Source organism: Lissotriton vulgaris, chromosome 8, assembly GCF_964263255.1.
Source record: "Lissotriton vulgaris chromosome 8, aLisVul1.2, whole genome shotgun sequence".
NCBI lineage: Eukaryota > Metazoa > Chordata > Amphibia > Caudata > Salamandridae > Lissotriton > Lissotriton vulgaris.
Window position 1 is genome coordinate 559382742 of NC_141696.1, and position 20557 is coordinate 559403298.

At 46.6% G+C, this 20557-nt stretch overlaps 1 protein-coding gene across 1 annotated transcript in view; it reads right to left on the reverse strand.

Moving 5' to 3' along the window:
• PCCA (propionyl-CoA carboxylase subunit alpha) overlaps positions 1–20557 on the reverse strand; it is a 2575253-nt gene that overhangs the window by 1262192 nt on the left and 1292504 nt on the right. Inside the window, exon 18 of the mRNA XM_086934374.1 lies at positions 11655–11757. Within this exon, the coding sequence (XP_086790500.1) occupies positions 11655–11757 (103 nt within the window). The remainder of the gene's footprint in view (positions 1–11654; positions 11758–20557) is intronic.

Sequence of the window (20557 nt, forward strand, 5' to 3'; positions counted from 1 at the left end):
ACAGGAGTTTGTCACAGACATCTGTCTGTGATAGGAACTGGGAAGTTTAAATCCTACAGTTTTTTTGGGTAACATCCTCACACACTAGGAGACAAGGTCTCAAAAAAAAGAAAAGGGTTGAAACAAATTGAAAAAAGTTGTCTAAAAAATTGACAGAGGTAGCTCTATCTTTGGATCTGCGTTGATGGCGCAGAAAACAAAGAACTGATGTCAGCGTGCAGGGGTGGTGCGTATTAAGCGACTGCGCACATCGCTTCCAGTGCAGTCGACATAGAACTGAACTACGCCACTTATTTTTGTCAATTTTTTCTGTTTATCGTTAAACGGTTAATATTTTTCACACCATCCGCACCTACTGTTTGTCAGAGTTTACAGAGGACCTTCAGTAGGAACCAAATCCTAAAAGAACAATGCCTAATGAAGGTGGTTTTGCAATATATCATCTGTCTCTGCTATCTAAGAGGAAGGACAAGTGAAAACACATAGGGGTCTAGTAACAAACTGCATTTTTTGCTTGTAAAGTAGTACTACAAAATGCTATTCACAAAGAGGAGACTGCCTCTCCTATCTTTTTTATTCAGGAATCTCTGTCAAAGTGGCAGAAATCCCCGCACACATATATATATGTGTTTTGTAGAAAATGTGGGATGGTGAGGGGAGAGCCATGAAAATGGAGAATACTTACTACTAAATTGGAGGGGGATAAGAAGCAGTTTAGGGAGGGACATGCTAATACCCATCCACAAAAGAGTAAGGCCATAGCTATTCACAAACTACAACTAAATGTTCTCCAGCCTTGGAGTAAGGTTAACACCATATATAGACACTCACAGGTACTGCAACTTGAGCCCATAGAAAATAATGTAGGGGGGAATTTAATTCAACACTAAAAAAAAAATATAAAAAAAAAAAATATTAAACAAATTAAAATATTTTGACTTTGAAATTAAATATACATATAATTATTTTTAGTGTTTAAATTAAAAGGTAAAATACTCTATCATTTTAAAAATGAACAATCAACTTATGTTTAAAAATAATTAGATAAAACTTTTATTTAGCATTATTATTAACTAATACAAATAAATATATGTTAACTTGAATTTTCTTAATATTAAAATACTACAGTTGAAACAGAAAGGTCCTGTGCATGGTGATTGACTTGCACACCTTCACTGAGTGCCTCAGCTGCGGAGATATTATGGATCATGCTACCGATTTTTTGTCATTGGCGAACACGGCTCATGTGTGTGCACCATCAATCAATCAATCAGGGATTTGTAAAGCGCACTATTCACCGTGAGGGTCTGAAGGTGTTGTGGGGAGGGGAGAAATTCAGGCAGCTCTGATTCAACTGAAGAGTCAGGTCTTGAGGCTCTTCCTGAATGCTTGCAGTGTGCAGGTTCATCTGATGCTGAGTTTGTTCCAGGTCTTGTATTCCAGACGATGTAGGAGAATTCTCTTCCTCCCGCTCTGGCTATGCGAATGCTTGGGATTTCAGCCAGGGCAAGGTCAGCGGAGCGAAGGTTTCACTTGGGGCGTAGAAGGAGATTCTTTCGTTGAGGAACTGGGGTACGATGTTGTGGAGGGATTTGTAGGCATGAGTAGCAGCCTGAAGGTCACTCTCTTTTCGATGGGGAACCAGTGGAGGTTTCCGTAGGTGCTGGGTGATGTGGGCTTGTCGTGGGATGCTGAGGACGAGTCTGGCTGCGGCGTTCTGGATGGTCTGGAGTTTGTGGAGTAGAGATTTGTTGATTCCGGCATAGAGGGCATTCCCGTAGTCCAGTCTGCTGGTTAGGAGTGCGTTGGTGGAGGTCTTTCTGGATTTGAGAGGGATCCATTTGAAGGTCTTGCGGAGAGTGTTGAAGCACGTGGTAGATTCTGCGTTAATCTGTTGGTTCATGGTGAGGGAGTAGTCGAGTATGATGCTGAGGTGCGGGCGTGATCCGTGGGTGCAGGAGGGTTGCCGGGGGCTGGGGGCCACAATGTGTCGACCCACGCAGAGGGGGTGGATCCGATGATGAGGACTTCCGTTTTCTCCCAGTTAAGCTTCAAGCAGCTGCTGCTCATCCAGGATGCAAGGTCCTTCATTTCTTCCTGGAAACTGTGTCTGGTGATGCCGGGTTCCTTGGTGAGGGAGAGAATGAGCTGGGTGTCAACGGCGTAGGACACTATGCGGAGTCCGTATTTTCGGACAATGGTTGAGAGAGACGCCATGTAGATGATGAAGAGCCTTGGGCTGAGTGAGAATCATTGTGGTACTAAGTATCTGATCTCTGTGGGTTTGGAGAGAAAGTGTGGGAGTCTGATTCTTTAAGTTAAGCTGGCAAGGAAAGAGCGGATCCAGTCTTGGGCAGTTCCTTGTATGCCGGCGTTATGGAGTCTGGTGGCTAGACTGTGGTGGGAGACGATGTTGAAGGCTGCTGAGAGGTCTAGTAGAATGAGGGCTGCTGTGTGGCCTTGGCCGAAGAAAATTACACTGACTGCAGCTGTGGTGGCAGCATACCGTTTTTGTATTAGTGATCAGTGGAGTGAACAGATCTTTTACCTATTTCACTGGAGTGAGGCCTACCGTCCCACTTGTGTAAAGTTTCACTGCTGTGTTCCTAACTTGCCCTTGGCATTCATCATGTTAGTATGTAGCGTTGTGCAGCACATATGTGTTTGCAAGTGTGTGCTGTAATATATGTGTGCCTGTGCGTGGTACAGCACATAGAGGCCTGTGGGTTCCATATTGGAAGCCCTTGGCCTTTCAAAGGCAAGTGGAGGAGTGATCCCAGATAGATATGTGGATTGCCTGCATTCCTGAGATCTGGCTAGGACACACACACACATATCCACACACACGCACAAGGAAGGGAGTCTTTCTTCTGCACTTCAAAGAACAAGTTACTTACCTTCGGTAACAAAACATTTTAGTTATATATTCCTTACCTTAGAATTACCCCCAGGTGTCAGACTGGATCTGGAAAATTTGACGTCAGCAGTACCCCTGCGTGTTCAAAGGTGGCGTCGGTCAGCTATGCGTTCGTCGTTGGGGTCGTGGTCGCCCGGATGACGTCGAGGTAGCCATTTAAGTGCCTGCCCTCGCGTGCTGATGTCAGCTCTGTACAAAACTTTCCACACCAAAAGCGCAGAGCCATGCAAGACACTGACCACTGGTCCACAAAACTAGGGCCCTGAAAGGAATACCTTAACAACAGAAGTCAGTTCGCAGAACGGGGAGGATGGGTGCGGCGGTAAGGATTCTATAACTAACCTATGTTTCTTACAGATATATCATTACTGAAGGTAAGTAACTTGTTTATCTGAAAGAAATAGTTAGTTATAGATTCTTTACCTTAGAATAGATACCCCAGCAATACCAACCCCGGAGGTGGGGATGCGAACCAAGTTCTCACCAGAAAGTCCTGGGGAACAGAAGGGCCAAAGAAGCCATCTCTCCGGACTTGGCTGTCCAGGCAGAAGTGCTTTGTGAACGTGTGCAGCGATGCCCACGTAGCTGCCTCACATATGTCATTGACGAGGAATCCTCGTCCCACAGCAGTAGTAGCTACTGTAGCCCTGGTGGAATGGGCGTGCAGCCCCACTGGAGGGTCCTTCTTTGCCAAACAATAGCACCCTTCAATGAACAAAACGACCCACCTACAGATTGTCCGTTTGTGCACGGCCCAACCTTTTTTGGCGCCCACGTAGCCAACAAAGAGCTTGTCATCCACCCGGAATTGCTTTCTGCGATCCAAATAAAATGAAAGTGCACGTTTTGGATCCCGACGTTGGAGCCTCTCTTCCTCTGTGTAAGGATGCGGAGGCAGAAAGAAGGTGGGCAACGTGATGGTCTCTCCAATATGAAAAGGAGTAACCACTTTGGGAAAGAAGGATTGACGCTTTCTAAGGACAACCTTGTCCGGATGGACAGTCAGAAAAGGAGGCTTTGAAGAAAGAGCTTGGAGCTCACTCACCCTGCGGGCTAAGGTGATGGCCACCAGGAAGACAGTTTTTAAAGTCAGAAGCCTGAGAGGACAGTTTATGTAGTGGCTCAAAGGGAGCGCACATAAGATACGTAAGAACCAAGTTCAAGTCCCACTGGGGCATTATGAAGGGAACAGGAGAAAAAAAGAGGAGTAATGCCCTTAAAGAAGCGATTTACAACAGGGGACTTGAAAAGAGAAGGCTGATCAGGAAGCCTAAGAAAGGCTGAAATGGCCGAGAGTTAGACCTTTATAGTTCCCAGAGAGGAGCCTTGCTGAGCTAAAGAAATGAGGAACAAGAGAACCTCAGAAAGAGTCAGAAAAGGGATCCACAGCCTTTGTTGCGCACCATGCCACACATTTGTTCCATCTGCAGGCGTATACTGTCTTAGTTTAGGGACGCCTGGCTGCCAAGTTAACATCACAGACTTCGGGAGGCAGGTCAAACAACTTCAATCTCCACACAAGGAGGTGGAGGCTGGGCAGGTTCGAGTGGAGGACCGTCCCCTGCTGCTGCAACAGAAGATCCTCCCGAAGAGGCAGTCTGATTGGAGTGTCGATGGACATGTGTAGCAGCTCGGGATACCAGACTTTTTGTGCCCAATCCAGAGCCACCAGAATGACTTGGGCCCGGTCGCGCCTGATCTTCTTCAGCACTCTGGGCAGAAGTGGTATGGGGGAAAGGCGTACAGAAGACCACAACTCCACCCGCGATGAAAAGCGTCGCCTAGCGAGTGCCGCCTTGGAAATTAAAACAAGCAGAATTGTTCACATTGTGTGTTATCTTCGGTGACGAATAGATCTAACCAAGGCTCTCCCCACTGTTGAAAGAGACCTTTCACCACCTCCGAGTGAACACGCCATTCGTGATCCACCATGCACCTGCGACTGAGTTTGTTCACCCTGGCATTCAGTAAAGCTGCCAGGTGTTGAACCACCAGGGATATGCACTGATGTTCCCAACATGTCCAGAGGCAGAAGGCCTCGTGACATAGGACCCAAGACCCCACCCAGCCTTGTTTGTTGCAGTACCACTTGGCGGTGGTGTTGTCCGTGAACACCTGCACTACTCGTCCCCGGACCGAGGGAAGGAATGTTTTGAGTGTAAAACGATTCGTCCGAAGCTCCAGAAGGTTGATGTAGAGCCCGGATTCCGCCGGAGACCTGAGGGCTCTGATCTCCGCCTCCCCTATGTGGCCGTCCCATTCTAAAAGTGGCGCATCGGTCACCACTGTGAACTCTGGTTGGTAAGGGAGAGGAATCTGCCGTCGGGTCACACTGCAAAGCCTACATATGCCATCTGGCATGGTTCACCAGCAGGATGCAGGAGGCCATGAGGCCCAGTAGCCGGAGGGTCATCCTGACCGAAACACGGAATAGAAGCTGAAAGATCGGAATCATAGCCCGAATATCCCGGACTGGGTGTTCGGGAGGATAGACTCGAAACTGCATCGTGTCCAGAACCGTTCTGATGAAGAGGAGCTCCTGAGAGAGAGTCAGGTGTGACGTTGGCACTTTGATGGGGAACCCCAGCGAATACAGGAGGTCGGCCGTAGTCTGGAGGTGGGAGACGACAGCCTGGTGCGAGACTGCCTTTAATAGCCAGTCTTCGAGATAGGGGAAGACTGGAACGCCTGATCTGCGCAGATGAGCTGCGACCACCGCCATCACTTTCGTGAACACCCGAGGGACGCTGGCAAGGCCAAAGGGGAGCACTTTGAACTGAAAGTGCTTGTGGCCTACCGTGAACCGCAGGTAACGCCGGTGGGAAGGCAGGACGTGGATGTGAAAATAAGCGTCCTGCAAGTCCAACACTACCATCCAGTCTCCAGGGTCAAGGGCAGACAGGACTTGAGCCAGCGTCAATATTTTGAACTTCTCCTTCCGGAGGAAGCGGTTGACGTCCCTGAGATCCAAGATAAGACACAGGCCTTTGTCCTTCTTGGGCACCAGAAAGTAGTGGCAATAACAACCGCGACCTACTTCTGGGACAGGAACTCGCTCAATGGCACCCTTGGCAAGAGTGCCGAAACTTTTGGAGAAGGACTATGTGATCCTCCGACATGGGCTGGTACTGAGGTGGCATGGATGGAGGGGTAGTCTCGAAGGGGAGGGAGTAGCCCCTTTGGACTACTTGCAAAACCCACAGGTCCAACATGATGGTGCGCCAGTGGGAGAGGGGATGGCGAATCCTACCACCCACTGGCGATTGGTGGCCCTGAAAGGTCGGGTTTGGAGGCTGCTGCAGAGGGGACTGTGGTGGACCCAGGAACTACGGCGGTGGTTCCCATGTCCCCGGCCGTGCAGAGGGCTGAACAGCTTGCACTGGCCTGTGGCTCTGGGTGGGACGTGGCGGGGCACCCCTTCCGTAGCCACGGAAGAGGCGAAAAGCGGGCTGTGCAGGGCGGGTGGTGGAGAGGCCCATGGACCTGGCCGAAGCCCGAGAGTCCTTAAAGCGCTCCATTGCATTGTCTGCCTTGTCGCCCAATAGCTGACGTCCATCAAAGGGAATGTCCATAAGAGGGGATTGGACATCCCCGGAAAGAAACAGTCAACCTCAACCAGGCGTAGCGTCGCAGGGCTACTGACGTGGAAATCGGCCTGGTTAGTGAGTGGGTGGTATCCAGACTTAAGGGGATGGTAAACTTTGTTCCGTCTCTCCCCTCAGCAACTGCACAGGAGAGTACAGCCCAGGCCTCCTCCAGGCACTGAGGCAGCACTTGAGCCACCGTATCCCACACAGAGTGGGTATAACGGCCCAACAGATATGCAGTGTTTACCGACCGCAGTCCCAAGCTGGAGGAAAAAACATATTTTACCAAAGATGGTCCATCTTTTTGGATTCCCTATTAGGTGGTGAATTAGGGAATGAGCTTTTGGAGGTAGAATCTTGGACCACCAATCTCTCAGGGGTGTTGGGAGAGGAAAGATTTGTCACCCGGAGCCAGGCAGTGGCCTTGGGTAATCATCCTATTCACAGGAGCCCCTGTGTTGGGCCTGGACCAGGTGCCCAAAAGGATGTCAGTGAGGGCATCATTAAACGGAAGCAGGGCCTCCGAAGAGCTCGCCGCTGGTTGAAGCACCTCAGTCAGGAGGTTCGTCCTGACTGCCACCCTAGGTAGCTCCAGGTGGAGATGTTCCGCCGCCCTGCGCAACACCACAGCGTAAGACGTCCTTCCTCCGTAGCAACGGTAGGAGGAGACAACATGCCAAGGTCTGGTGAGGTATCCAGACCACTAGCTTCCCCAAGTTCCTCTCTCCAGTTCGGTTCATATCCTAACTGGTCAGTTAGAGGGTCACCAGACCCCTATCAGTCCTTCTCTCCCTCTTCTGGCTGCCAATCTGGTCTAAAAGAGCCAGGGTTGAACAAGGGCACAAAAGTACCCATCAGCACCAGATCCGGCATCAGTTGATGCCGGTCCGGCTCCGTGTCTACATCAAGGTGGAGGCAGGGGTCGGCTGGAGACACAGCCGACGCCGGTTGCGGACGTGGTGCAGATGGAACTGGCACCGGGGGAGGTGTCACAAGGTCACCCTGCACCGATCCGAATATAGGCCTGGATTTAAGGGGACCCTGCGCTGCCGGGGTCGAAGCCGCCGGGTTCGAAGGCCCAGGGCCCCCAGCCGGGTCTGCGGGGTCCGAAGGCTCGCCAGGGTGGTTGGGCTGCCCAAAGATGGCATGCATCGCTTCGTAAAATTGACGAAGCTGGACAGGGGTCGCTCTGGGTCCCAGAAAGGGAGGGAAGTCGGAAGTCGAACCTTCAGGCTCCGCACACTGAGCCACGGGAGGGCCACCACCCGCAACCCTCCTCGCGTCGACCGACGGATGGGGAGAAGTCGAAGAGCGACGATGGTTCTTTGAATTCTTCTTGTGCTTCGACTTACCTGACCCGAGTGAGAAGACTTGGAAGGTGAATGATGGTGGTGGCTCCGCGACCGGTCCCTTGACCTCCCATGCGACCGGGACCTCGAATTGCGCGGAGCCGACTGCAGGGCCTCAAGAAACTTTCGGGACCGCTCCTGCACAGACTTCGGATTCATGATCCCACACTCGGAGCACGACTTGGGGTCGTGGTCGAGCTCCAGGCAGAACAGGCACACGCTCTGCGGATCCGTCACCAACAGCAGTTGGTTACAGGAACCGCAAGCCTTGAAGCAGTGCATCCCTGACATGTATCAGGAGTCGAAGACTCGAAAACGGTGTCAACAAAAGTCAGCAAACAAGTCAGTCAAAAAGTGACTTGAGGTACCGCTCTCTCCGGATCTGCGCTGGTTGGGGCAGAAAAAGAAAGAACTGACGTCAGTGCATGAGGGCGGACTCTAAGTAGCTACTGTGTCCTCATCCCTGTGACCACGACGCCAACGACGAACGCGGAGCCAACCAACGCCACCTTTCGACGCACAGAGGTACTGCTGACAAAAATCTTTCCAGATCCAGTCTGACTCCTGGGTGTAATTCTAAGGTAGGGAATCTATAACTAACTGTTTCTTTCAGATATGTTTGTTTGATTCTGAAAAGGATAATGGGCAGTGGCCCTAAACAAATCTTTAGTCCAGTTCTTCTTCCCCAGGAAAAAGGGCAGGCGCAGCAAGTCTTCACCATAAGTTAGTATTTTAAATTGTGATTCCAGAGACAATAAATATGACTTAGTTATCTCTTCCAATTAAGAAATTGCACTTATAAAATGTAATAAAGCAACTACAATGTTATCCGATGGGAGAGATAGCCCATGCAGTAGTTAAAAACGAATCTAAGAGTTTTTTACTAGCACGACACGTAAAACTTAAAAGTACATGTCCAACCTTTTAAATACATTGCACCCTGCCCCCTGGACTGTCCAGGGCCTACCCTAGGGGTGACCTATATGTATAAAAAGGGAAGGTTTGGGCCTGGCAAAAGGTTTATTTTGCCAGATCAAAATGGCAGTTCCCAACTGCACACACAGACCCTGCAATGAAAGGTCTGAGACATATTTAAGGGGCTAATTAAGTGGGTGGCACAATCAGTGCTTCAGGCCCACTAGTAGCACTTAATTTACAGGCCCTGCAGTGCTACTTTACTAGGGACTTATAAGTAAATTAAATATCCCAATTGGGTATAAGCCAATGTTACCATATATAGAGGATAGTGCACAAGCACTTTAGCACTGGTTAGCAGCAGTAAAGTGTACAGAGTCCTAATGCCAGCGAAAAAGAGGTCAGGAAAAATGTAGGAGGAAGGCAAGAGGTTTGGGGGAACACTGCCGTAAATTTGACAGTTTTAACAGCAACTCTTCGCAACCTCCATATGCCAGGTTTGGATCGCAGTAAGGAGAGTGGGCCTGCACCCTAGAGCAGTGTGAGACAGTTAAGCATAGGAGGTTGCTATCTGTGGAAGCAGCGTATCGACTCAACAACATGCTGCTGGACTTAGGAAGGCTTACTGTATGACCGGAGGAGCGCCATGGATGCTTGCTGCTTCACATAAAGCATCCAGACATCTGCTCACTGCTGAGCCACTGAGAAGACTGAATACTAGGCCGCCAGGTCTCTGGGGGAACTTGCTTTGACTGTAGCGATATGGAATGGGGATAATTTGCCGTTTAAAAAGTCACTGCGGAGCTTCTAAGACTTGTACTCACTAGCCTAGCCTGTAAATGGGAATAACCGCCAACCTTATGCAAGGAAGTAGGACTTAGGATCTTACCCTGACAATGCGAGTGCCAGCCTTATGAGGACTGTGTATATTATTTGTGGTGTACTGTCTTTGCCTTTGTGTTTGTATCTGGCAGGATATTCATTTATTGGGGTTAGTGAGCATGTTTTGAGTCTTGTGTCCAAGTAAACCTTGCATATACACCCCCCAGAAGCTGGCCTCACCCACGCTACCACTGAGAGAGAAATGTGCTGAAGGGGTATTTGACCCAGTTCCTTAGAGCCCATGGTGGGTCAGGACACTTAACATCAGGAGTAAACGGCCTCAATCACTCACAGTTGGGCCCAGTAGCTCCTGCCTTTCACACGGCCCTCTGAATGGGGTTCTGACAGCTAGTGAGGCATATTTTTAAAAAATGGACTAAAAGGAATATTTGATAAATTACAATAATATATTTTAATTATTTAATATCATTTATTTTGATGAGCTAATGTGCTGTAACATTTTATTTTATTATTTCTAGGTTAATAATAATTTTAAATTAATTTACATTTTAATTTTACATTAAAATGTTTACTGTTTTTTTTAAAGTGAATAAACATCATTTTTCCTTATACTTTCTCATTGGGAGATTTCCGAATTCATGTAAAAAATTACAAGTATGCACTTTACAATTGGAAATTCTGTCTTACGTCTCAACGCTCTGATTTTTGGAGGTGGAGACAGGAAAGTTTGAACGTACGTATGTATAAACCTGCTATGGGAACCATAAACAGTGAAAAAGTGTAGACTTCCACCTAGGTGCAAGAGTAAATTTACATAAGAATATATCTACATGAGTACGATTACCTTTGACAATAGAACCCGCACTATTTGTAATGTTTTCTGCAAAAACACAATATGCAAAAGGTTGCTATTTGAGGAAGGATGAGCGAACAGACCTAACACTAACCAATGCCAAGGAAGTAAAATGTGTGATAAACAAAGTACAATAAACATTTATCCAAAGTGTTAAGCGGCAGTCGCTTTTCATAGCAAAAGTGGAAAAACAAATAATTAAAACTAATATATTTCGCTCCGACAAAATGTAGTGCTTTAAACAGTGTCTCATGAAGCACATTAAAATAGACACAGGTTTAACTGAGGATCTGTATAGTAAGAGACATTTCTCAGGATAATAATAAAGCTTTAAATGAAATATCTGACCTAAACGAATAATTTTTCACACCAGCGCTCACACAGTCCAGACATAATCACCCTCTGTGCTGACTGGCTATCATCTAAAGTTACATCAAAATATTGTTAAAAAAAGGTCAAAAATAAAAAGACAGCAATTCTGTTTCATAAGACAAGACGTCAGTCACATGCCGTATCTGCTAGCAGATTCCTGCTACTCAACAAATATAATTTATATTCCAGTTATATTAACATGACACTCGGTAAACAAACCCTATATGAAGCGCTCTGAACTGTCATGATCCATGTCTAGCACAAGATGGCGGATGTCAAGTCAAAGAAAGGTATGAACAAATTGAAAGAACATGCCCTGGCAAGGCAGCAATGCCTCAGCGGGTGTACAGACAAAATGCTAGTTAAAATTGTGAGAGGGAGATCACATTTCTACCTCTAGACCAGAGTAAAACGCCAAAAAAACATTTTCATGTTTGCATCTAGCTAATGTAATTACTTGCGAATTCACTTTCAATTCTATATAAATCATTTTTCCTGAGGGAATATTCTTTTTCAACCACAAACTAGACATTATGCCCATCTAAGCTTTTAACAATTTTAAATTTGTGGTTTGCTATTAATGTGTTGTTGGTGTGCATACAGAAAACAACAGATGATCTCTTCTTACCTTTCATGTCTCAGGGGAAGGGGAGAAAAAAAGCATGAACCAATTTTAAACTAAAGCACCATTAATTAAAAGAAAATTTAATTAGAACCATTATTACAATGCCATGCTGTTTCTCGACGCACTTATCTGTGAACTAGGTGATGCTTTTGACGAAGGTGTCCAGCAAATGTGCTGAACTAAAATATCCTACCTGCGACTCTCCAGGAACCGTTGTGATCTCTGCTGTGCAGCAACATACAAAGACACCGCAGTTGCCAGCAGCTCATTTTTCTCTTGTTCTGTCAAACTGTGCCCTGGTTTGGAAATGAAAAAGAAAGCCATGTGCGTCAAGACAAAAGGACAATCCACGTCTCTTTTGACCTCAACACCAAACAATGCCTTATACCAAAAACAGTAATCACCTTAATCTCATTTCAATTCAACGCCACAGTACACACAACAAATAGGCATACAAATGTAACTTGAAACACTAACATGCATGCATACGGAATTGAAAAATACATACGAGGCGATTATCATGTTTAGAGATGCCCATTAGCTGTTTTTTTTGGTTTGTTTACACAAATGACTCGGGCGAGTCTTGCACTTCTTTTCCCCTTGTTATATTAGGAGGATCTTATATTGCTATTCTTGCCCTTTAGCGACACTCGTTAGGGGCTGTATCAGCACCCAGAAAAAAACAATAGCGTTCGCAACATCTAATCCTCCTATGATGACCACCCCACCCTATTTGTTTAGTGTTATATGTTACAACAGATGGAAACAAGGAAGTAAATGTAACGTAATGTATACCAGTTGCAGACAGCTTGCAGGGCCACCAGATTTTTACAGAAGGTGACCGTTCTAATAAAGAAAACCGAACAAATTGTGACCAATGGCACAAAACAGAAGGCATGAACCACAATTAACGGCCAAGAATACTGACTAAGCAATATTTGCTTCTTATCTTTTCTTTTTTTTTCTTTCCCTTTTCTTTCAAAGTTTAAGGACATTACAGAATGTAACAGCACTTTTTATTTTAAAAACAGTTTGAACTCATTTTTAATACTTGCAATATTGTAAAGGTTTTGATTAACCATACACAATAAATTTGTTTACCCTGTATAAATATGTACTGCCCCTCAAGCAGCTACCTAACAGAGGCTGGGGGCCTTGTATCAAAAAGATAACCTGTGAAAGCTATATGTTTCATTTTTGTTTATGTGTATATGTGCAAGAAAAAAAAAAAGAAAAAAAAAAGAAAACACACACTGTAACAAACGCACAGACCCTTGGTTCATGTTTGATGTAATGAAAATACAAATCCCGTCAGCAGCATTTTACTTGATGGGGACTGCACGTGTGTACTGTATGTAGTTTCAAAATTATGCTTTTTTGTCTAGCTACTTCCCTACACTACCCCTGTGCCTTAGGCCTCCGTAGGACATCATGCTCAGCGCCAGGACACCACCAGGTAACAGTTTGCGCTTTACAAATATCAATAACATTAACATTTTTAATATGCGTAGGGGGACGCACTACCGTTCAAGCACTGACATGTTTACACACATTGGAATAGGCGAAAAAGAATAGGTTTCTTTCCAGAATTTGTGCATTAGACGAGATCACAGAATGCACTTAAGGCTGTTTCCTAAAGGAAGAAAAAATACAGCCGAGAATATTCTCAGACTGCTTTCTATACACAACAAGCAATGTCCAAGCAATAGGTCTGGTATTGGCAGCCAACCTTTTGGCTTTGTCAATGCTTGTTTGGTCATGGTTAAAAAAAAAAACAAGCATTTGCAATGCAATAGGTCTCGCATTAGGGAACTTTGAGCTATTGGTCTTGTAAATGACACATTTTTTATTTATGTGTTGGTTTTAAAAATAGCGAAATGCATAGCATTGTCATTTACAATGCCAATACTTTTATCTTTTGCAAATATGACACGATAGCATTTGTAATGCAACATGTTTTGTATTTACGTGACTGTATTGATATTACAAATAACAATCGCTTTACATTTTTTTAAATGATTAATACTTAAATAAAAGTTATTGTAATTTATAATGCCAATAGCTTAAACTTTTGTGAAGAATATGTTCAGTGTATTTTTTTGTGACGAAAATCCAAGAACAGAAGTGAAATACTAACATCTTTTTGTGACATTTGTAATAAAGCTTGAAACATTGAGAGAACATATTCGAACCAGTTGTTGAATGGTTGCACAGATTGATACTGTTGTGGCGCATAGTGATGCTGTGGGGATGCCATAGCTAGAGTGAGGGCGATAGATAGCTAGAGTGAGGGCGATAGATAGCAGATAGATAGAGTGAGGGCGATACATAGATAGAGTGAGGGCGATACATAGATGGAGTGAGGGCGATACATAGATAGAGTGAGGGCGATACATAGATGGAGTGAGGGCGATACATAGATGGAGTGAGGGCGATAGATGGAGTGAGGGCGATAGATCAAGTGAGGGCGATAGATGGAGTGAGGGCGATAGATGGAGTGAGGGCGATAGATAGATAGAGCGAGGGCGATATATAGATAGAGTGAGGGTGATATATAGATAGAGTGAGGGCAATAGATAGAGTGAGGGCAATAGATAGAGTGAGGGCAATAGATAGAGTGAGGGCAATAGATAGAGTGAGGGCAATAGATAGAGTGAGGGCAATAGATAGATGGGTGGGTGTGGTTGTGTGTGCGGTTGAGCGTGGGGTTGAGCATGGGGTAGAGTGTGGGGTAGAGTGTGTGTGTGGTTGTGTGCGATTCTGTGTGTTTGTGAGATTGTGTGTGTTTGTGTGGTTGTGTTTGTATGTGTGTGAGTGTGTGCGTGCGTGGTTGTGTGTGTGGTTACAGAAGGATGTATGTGGAAGAGAGCAGCAGATCAGCACAGCAGAAGAGAACAGGGAGTTAAAGAAGGAGGCGGTGTAAGGGAGCAGCAGATCAGCACAGGAGAAGAGAAGAGTACAGGGAGTTAAGAAGGAGGTGGGTGGAAGAGTGCAGCAGATCAGCACAGGAGAAGAGAACAGGGAGTTAAAGAAGGAGGTGGGTGGAAGAGAACAGCAGATCAGCACAGGTGAAGAGATCAGGAAATTAGAGAAGGAGGCGGGTGAAAGAGAACAGCAGATCAGCACAGGAAAAGAGAAAAGGGAGTTAGAGAAGGAGGCGGGTGAAAGAGAACAGCAGATCAGCACAGGAGAAGGGAACAGGGAGTTAGAGAAGGAGGCGGAAGGAAGATAGCAGAAAGATTATCACAGGAGAAGAGAACAGGGAGTTAGGCGGGATGAAGAGAACAGGCAGTTAGAGAAGGAGGTGGAGTGAGGGCACAGCAGATTAGCATAGGAGAAAAAAACAGAGTTAAAGAAGGAGGCGGGGTGGTAGAGCGCAGCAGATCAGCACAGGTGAAGAGAACATGGATATAAAGAAGGAGGTGGGGTGGAAGAGAGCAGTAGGTCAGCACAGGAGAGGAGAACAGGGAGTTAAGGAAGGAAGCGGGTGGAAGAGAACAACATATTAGTGCAGGAGAAGAGAACAGGGAGTTAAAGAAGGAGGTGGCGTGGAAGAGAGCAGCAGATCAGCACAGGAGAAGAGAAGAGAAGAGGGAGTTGGAGAAGGAGGTGGGTGGAAGAGGGCAGCAGATTGCCAGCCATCTCAAATATTCAAAATTGCACACATTCTAAACAAAGTATATGCCGGGGAAGTTTATGAATAACGCATACATGTCTCACACAAGACTAAAAGAAATACTGAAATTAACTGCCATCACTAAGCATCTGTGAATTACAAGTGACTTGAGTGGCTGAATTGTTACCCAGTTGTATTAGGCCTAGATTCCAACAGTGAAAAATACAGTATTTACAATCTGGATGAGAATGGAAAAAAAGATTCAAATTAGGAAAAGAAAATGTTTCTACATCTACCCTTGACTTTGTACACCCTTTTCTACCTTCCATTATATTCCACCCTTGCCTAAATGTTGAAAAATGAGGTGCAACCTTACCAGAAACAGTGGATATCACAGCAGACAAATGAACTGCCAAACCTACTGGCATGGGTATTGCAGTGCATCAAACAAGATCTTGCGCTAAATGTGCAGAATAGCAGACTGATAGCTTTCCCCAAAAAAAGGTAGCACATCAACACAATGTTTATGAAACCACAATAGCTTCCTTCTCAACACAGCATACCTCACCTAAACATAAATCCGTGACCTCCACCCTATACACAAGCCAATGCCTGCTCTCATCAATGTCAACAGCATTAATTACATGTTTGCATACACTTTTGCTGCCCTTGGGATAATTTTATTCTTAAAAGTCTTGAAACTCTGAAAAGAAATTTCAAAACTATCATCTTCAAATAGAAAAGATGAAAGTAATCAGCACAATAAATCCAAAATAGCATATGTGCTCAACTCTCACTGTGCTTGTAACAACGAAAGAAATCCAGTCCGACTACCAGTTGACGTCAGACGAGGCACCAATATGGGAGGCATATTAATTTTTGCTTTAACATGTCTCAAATTAAGAAATACTACCAGGCTTACAATGAGAACAGCAAACTAATCCCTGACTTTTGATAAGGAGGGGAAAAGAAAAAACACTTGAACTTTAAGCACTCAGAAACTATTAACTCAATTGAGCAGTGGTCTAGCATTTTCTGACTCACAAAGATTAAATTCTAATACAGACATGCACTACTTGCAAGTGACTCCACAAGTCAAAGCAAGTGAACAAACATTTACACTTTCTAGGCAAGATGTGACATGCACTTGTTTAGACAAGTATGGGGAGAGCAGGGTAATAAATATTTGCTAAAAAAACTATGTACAAATGCTTCTTGCTGAAGAGTGGACAAAAAACCTGATAATTTCCAATAGGAGAGTTCTGGAAAGTTTCCGTAAAGGCACGGTATCCCTTTTTAAGCCACATAATGGTAGCCTATGGGGGCTTGTCTGTCCTGTCCTTCCTCTCTATCATTCCAAGGATTTGGTGAAGGGGGAGAAGTGTTTTCCATGGTTAAACCTGGCAGACAGGTCTAAAGTGGGATATTTTTGGAATATCCTTGCATTTCTAGTTGAAGTACTGGACAGTGTAGCCTTGCATGTATAGGCTGCATTATTTGTCTTTAATTTTCTCTTAAGTGTCTATGCAGTACTGCAAAGAAGACAGCTTAAGAGATTATTTTTGATTGCTCCAGGGTCCCCGCACATGAGCGGGACTATTCACTAGATTATGACTATAACAGAGATACCCCTACTACAGAACTGGAGTTACAGGTAAGAAACTACTCCTTCTCGCTTCTCTGATTTTCGTTTCCACAGCAGCCTGTGATGTTGGAATAGCATGAAAGATAGTGGTGAGGCCGCTGGGTGGAGAGATAGACTTGTATTCCTCCACCAGGCAGCCCTCTGATAGGTCCAGTAGTATATTGATCTATGTGGCAAAGCGGGTGGGCCTATCTTTACCCATTGTGACGCAATCTCAGGTCGTCCAGGTTCCAGAGCGGAGAAGAGTCGGCCTGCATCTATAGGCTGCATTATTTGTCTTTAATTTTCTCTTAAGTGTCTATGCAGTACTGCAAAGAAGACAGCTTAAGAGATTATTTTTGATTGCTCCGGGGTCCCCGCACATGAGCGGAACTATTCACTAGATTATGACTATACACAGAGATCCCCTACTACAGAATGGATGTAGCGCTACTTCGCCAGGATCTCTGAAATGCTGCTGCATACATCACAGAAGCAAAGTCCCGGATCTCCACCATGGAGGACGAAGTTTCCACCCTTAAATCCCAGATTTCTACTTTACTCACCAGCACGACGGAGCTCCATTGATGCACCAAGGATGCCAAAAACAGCTCCAGGCGTAATAATGTGCTAATAATTGGCATCCCGGAAGGCACTGAACAGGTTGTGGCCTTTTAGGAACACTGGGCCAAATTGTGGATGGCCCCCAAACATTTGCCCTCCTGGTTTCAACAGAAAGGGCCCATGGTGTGTTGACTTCCAGGCCTCCGTTAGACCGATAATTGTTCACATCCTTAATTACAGGGATAAGGATGAGATCCTTAGGGAGGCTTGGGCACGTTCAGAATTACAATTTGGCGACACTATGGTCCTCCTTTTCCCTGTTTACACCTGCGAAGTGCAGCAGAGGCCACTCTTATATGGAGGTCAGGCAAAAACTCAGAGTTATGGGCTCTAGTATTGCTTATTGTTCCCAGCTCCACTCCGCCAACAATTCACACTTCTTTGACAATCCAGAGTCTGGTTGGCAATGGCTCACTGAGGGAAATACACTCCGCAACCACGCCTTTTCCATGTCACGCTGGCCTAACTTTACTAGCCTGCAGGGACCATTGCTGCTGCCTAAACCAGGTAAGCGGCGCACTTGCTCCCAAAGGAGACAGAGAATTGCTCGATCCAAGTCACCTTCACGGACCCCCAGGTATGGTTGCTTTCTTCATCTTTGCCTCCTTCCAATCCTGCCTCCGATGAGGAGGAATGGGGACCGGATCGAGATAAACCTCCAGGTTCTCCATTATCTTAACTGGTTGCTCCTCACTTCAGGACTTGCCCCTCTCCCAGCACCACAATTTAACTTGAATTGACTCTCCAGAAACAGTCAGGTCCCAGGATATGGGTGCTGTGTACCTCTAAGCTTACTTATTCAGCTATCCTTATTTCTTCTTTGTGCACGTCTCCACCAAACAGAATGGTAGTTATCAACATATACTTTACTAAGTTGGGGTTTCCCCTTTGATGCCACAACATTGGAATGTCTCTTTTTTTTAGGGCGACAGATGCTTCTGGGGTAGAAGCGTGGGGAGGGGTGGGAGTTGGGGATGGGGATTTAGTGACATGTTGACGATGTTTTTTTTTTCTGTAGGCATTACATGTATTTTTTTTTTTTTTATTCCTTAGGTTTTGACTGACACCTACGCAATTGTTAACTAGTGCCCTTTCAGTCGTGACTTCTTGTAGTGATTTCTCGCCAGACTTCATGCTCTACAGCTGGGCCACAATGGTCCCTGTCTGTCATCGGAATAGGAAGCTGGCCCACAAGATCCTTAATCCTGCCTCACCCATGTTGCAAACTGGATGAACTCTAATTCCCTTAAAACTAAATGGGGATCAGCCTGAGGTGCTACTTCTGATCAAAATTCCTCAGCTCTGGGGACCCCGGCTTTGGCACAACACGTTGAGTTCTCTACACGAACTGGTCGACGAGGTGAAAAGCCTGGGCATCTGCCAGGACTCCACCTTGCCCATGAAACCTCAAGTAGCCAAAATGACCTCTTCCTGTTTCGCCACTATGAAATTGCTTAAAAAGATTCTATGGATGCTCTCTTTTTCAGCCCAGAGAATGGTCATTGTGAGAAAGTGCCTTGGTATGCCCCCACTTCTTTCTGAACTGCTGATGTGCTTTGACTGAGTGTGCCCTGGGTTTCTGCCAACCAGGTACCCAGGATGAGTGTTCATTCCCTAAAACGGTGCTGAAACTAAAAACCCAATTGGCATCTCTGGCCACCTGTCAGCCCCTAGTAAATGGTACCCTAGGTACCCAGGGCATGGTGACCAGAGAAGACCCCTGAGGGCTGCAGCACATATTGTGCCACTCTCAGGGGCCCTGTACCCTGGCACCCACACACTGCCTTTGCAGGCTGAGCGCCTAAGTACAGAACTAAACCAAGAGTCGACATGGCACACATCCCTGTGTGCCATGCCCACGGAACCCACTGTCCTAGCATACTTCAGTCACCCCTCTAGCTGGGTGCCCTATGCCAGAGGTGTGGGCACAGGTGCATGAGCCCTGTGCCCCTACAGTACCCATGGCCATTCTCGGGCACTGTAAGTGCAGGGATGCCATTAAGACTATATGGTGCTGGGAGGATATCATTACGAACTCCACATCACCATAATGGCTACACTGAAGACTGACAAGTTTGGTACCTAACTTCTCAGCACATTAAACCCGCACTGATGCCAGAGTGGGATTTAATGTACAATGCACCAGAGAGCATCTTAGAGAATCCCTCTGAAAACCTAACCTACAATCCACGTCTGGGCTAAGTAGCTGCAGAGGCTGCAGAGGCTGCCACACAGCAGCCACACAGCAGACATGTTGCTGGACCCCTGGGCCCCTGGGTGGAGAGCCCCCCGCTCTCCTGGGCCTGCAACAATGCACATCCTGGGTGAGGTGCTAGGTCTCCTCCCCCAGGATGGGCAGGGGGAGCTTCAAAGGAATGCCGCCTCTGTGAGCTTCTCCAGACCATTTTCTGCACCCAGCAACTGGCCCACACCAGTTCTAACCCCCACCCTGGCGGGAAAAACTACATCAGGAAGGGAGGTGTGCCAGCCTGTGCCAACGCCACCCCTCAGGTGGGGTAGACGAGGTGAAGCATGACCCCAGGCTCCGGCCATCTTGTAGATGGGGAGCCCTGCCCAATCTCAGCTAGGCTCCTGCCCCCCTCTCACAGGAGAGGAGCAGGCCAGGGGGTGCACTCACCCCAGGACAGGGACCCATTGGTTCCCTGTCGTTGCCCTACCTGTAACGCCCCTAAATTCAGTATTTAGGGGCTCCCTGAACCTTCCTTCCTCAGATCCCGATACGAAAAGAAGAAAGAAGATCAAGAAGAAAAAGACCCGCTGTGCAGCTGCTAACAGGACAACAACAACTTACTTGCCCCCAGCCCTACCGGCTTCTCGATCCTGGTACCTGCTCCTGCCTAATCCTGGCGACTCCTACGGCTTAGCAACCTTGGGACACCCAGAGGACCTGCCTGCCTTGACCCTCTTAACGACTGGGACTCACATAAGCAGAGGCTCTGCTGCAACAACCCACCTGGTGCCAACCAAGAAGCTCCGGACCAGCCCACTCTGCCCCGGCCGGGCCCGGGCCGAGCCCAACCGAACCAAGACCACGAGGATGTCCCCCTGGCGACTGGGACCCGAAGTCCAGTGTCCAAAGACCCTCCTTGACGAACCAGCCGAGGCCTGCAGACTCAGAACCAGGAGCCACCCCAACCGAGACCAGCCGAGGGTACGCTTTTCCGACACCCATGCACCCGGTGTCCTACAGCCCCCTGTGCCTCCCTTTGGG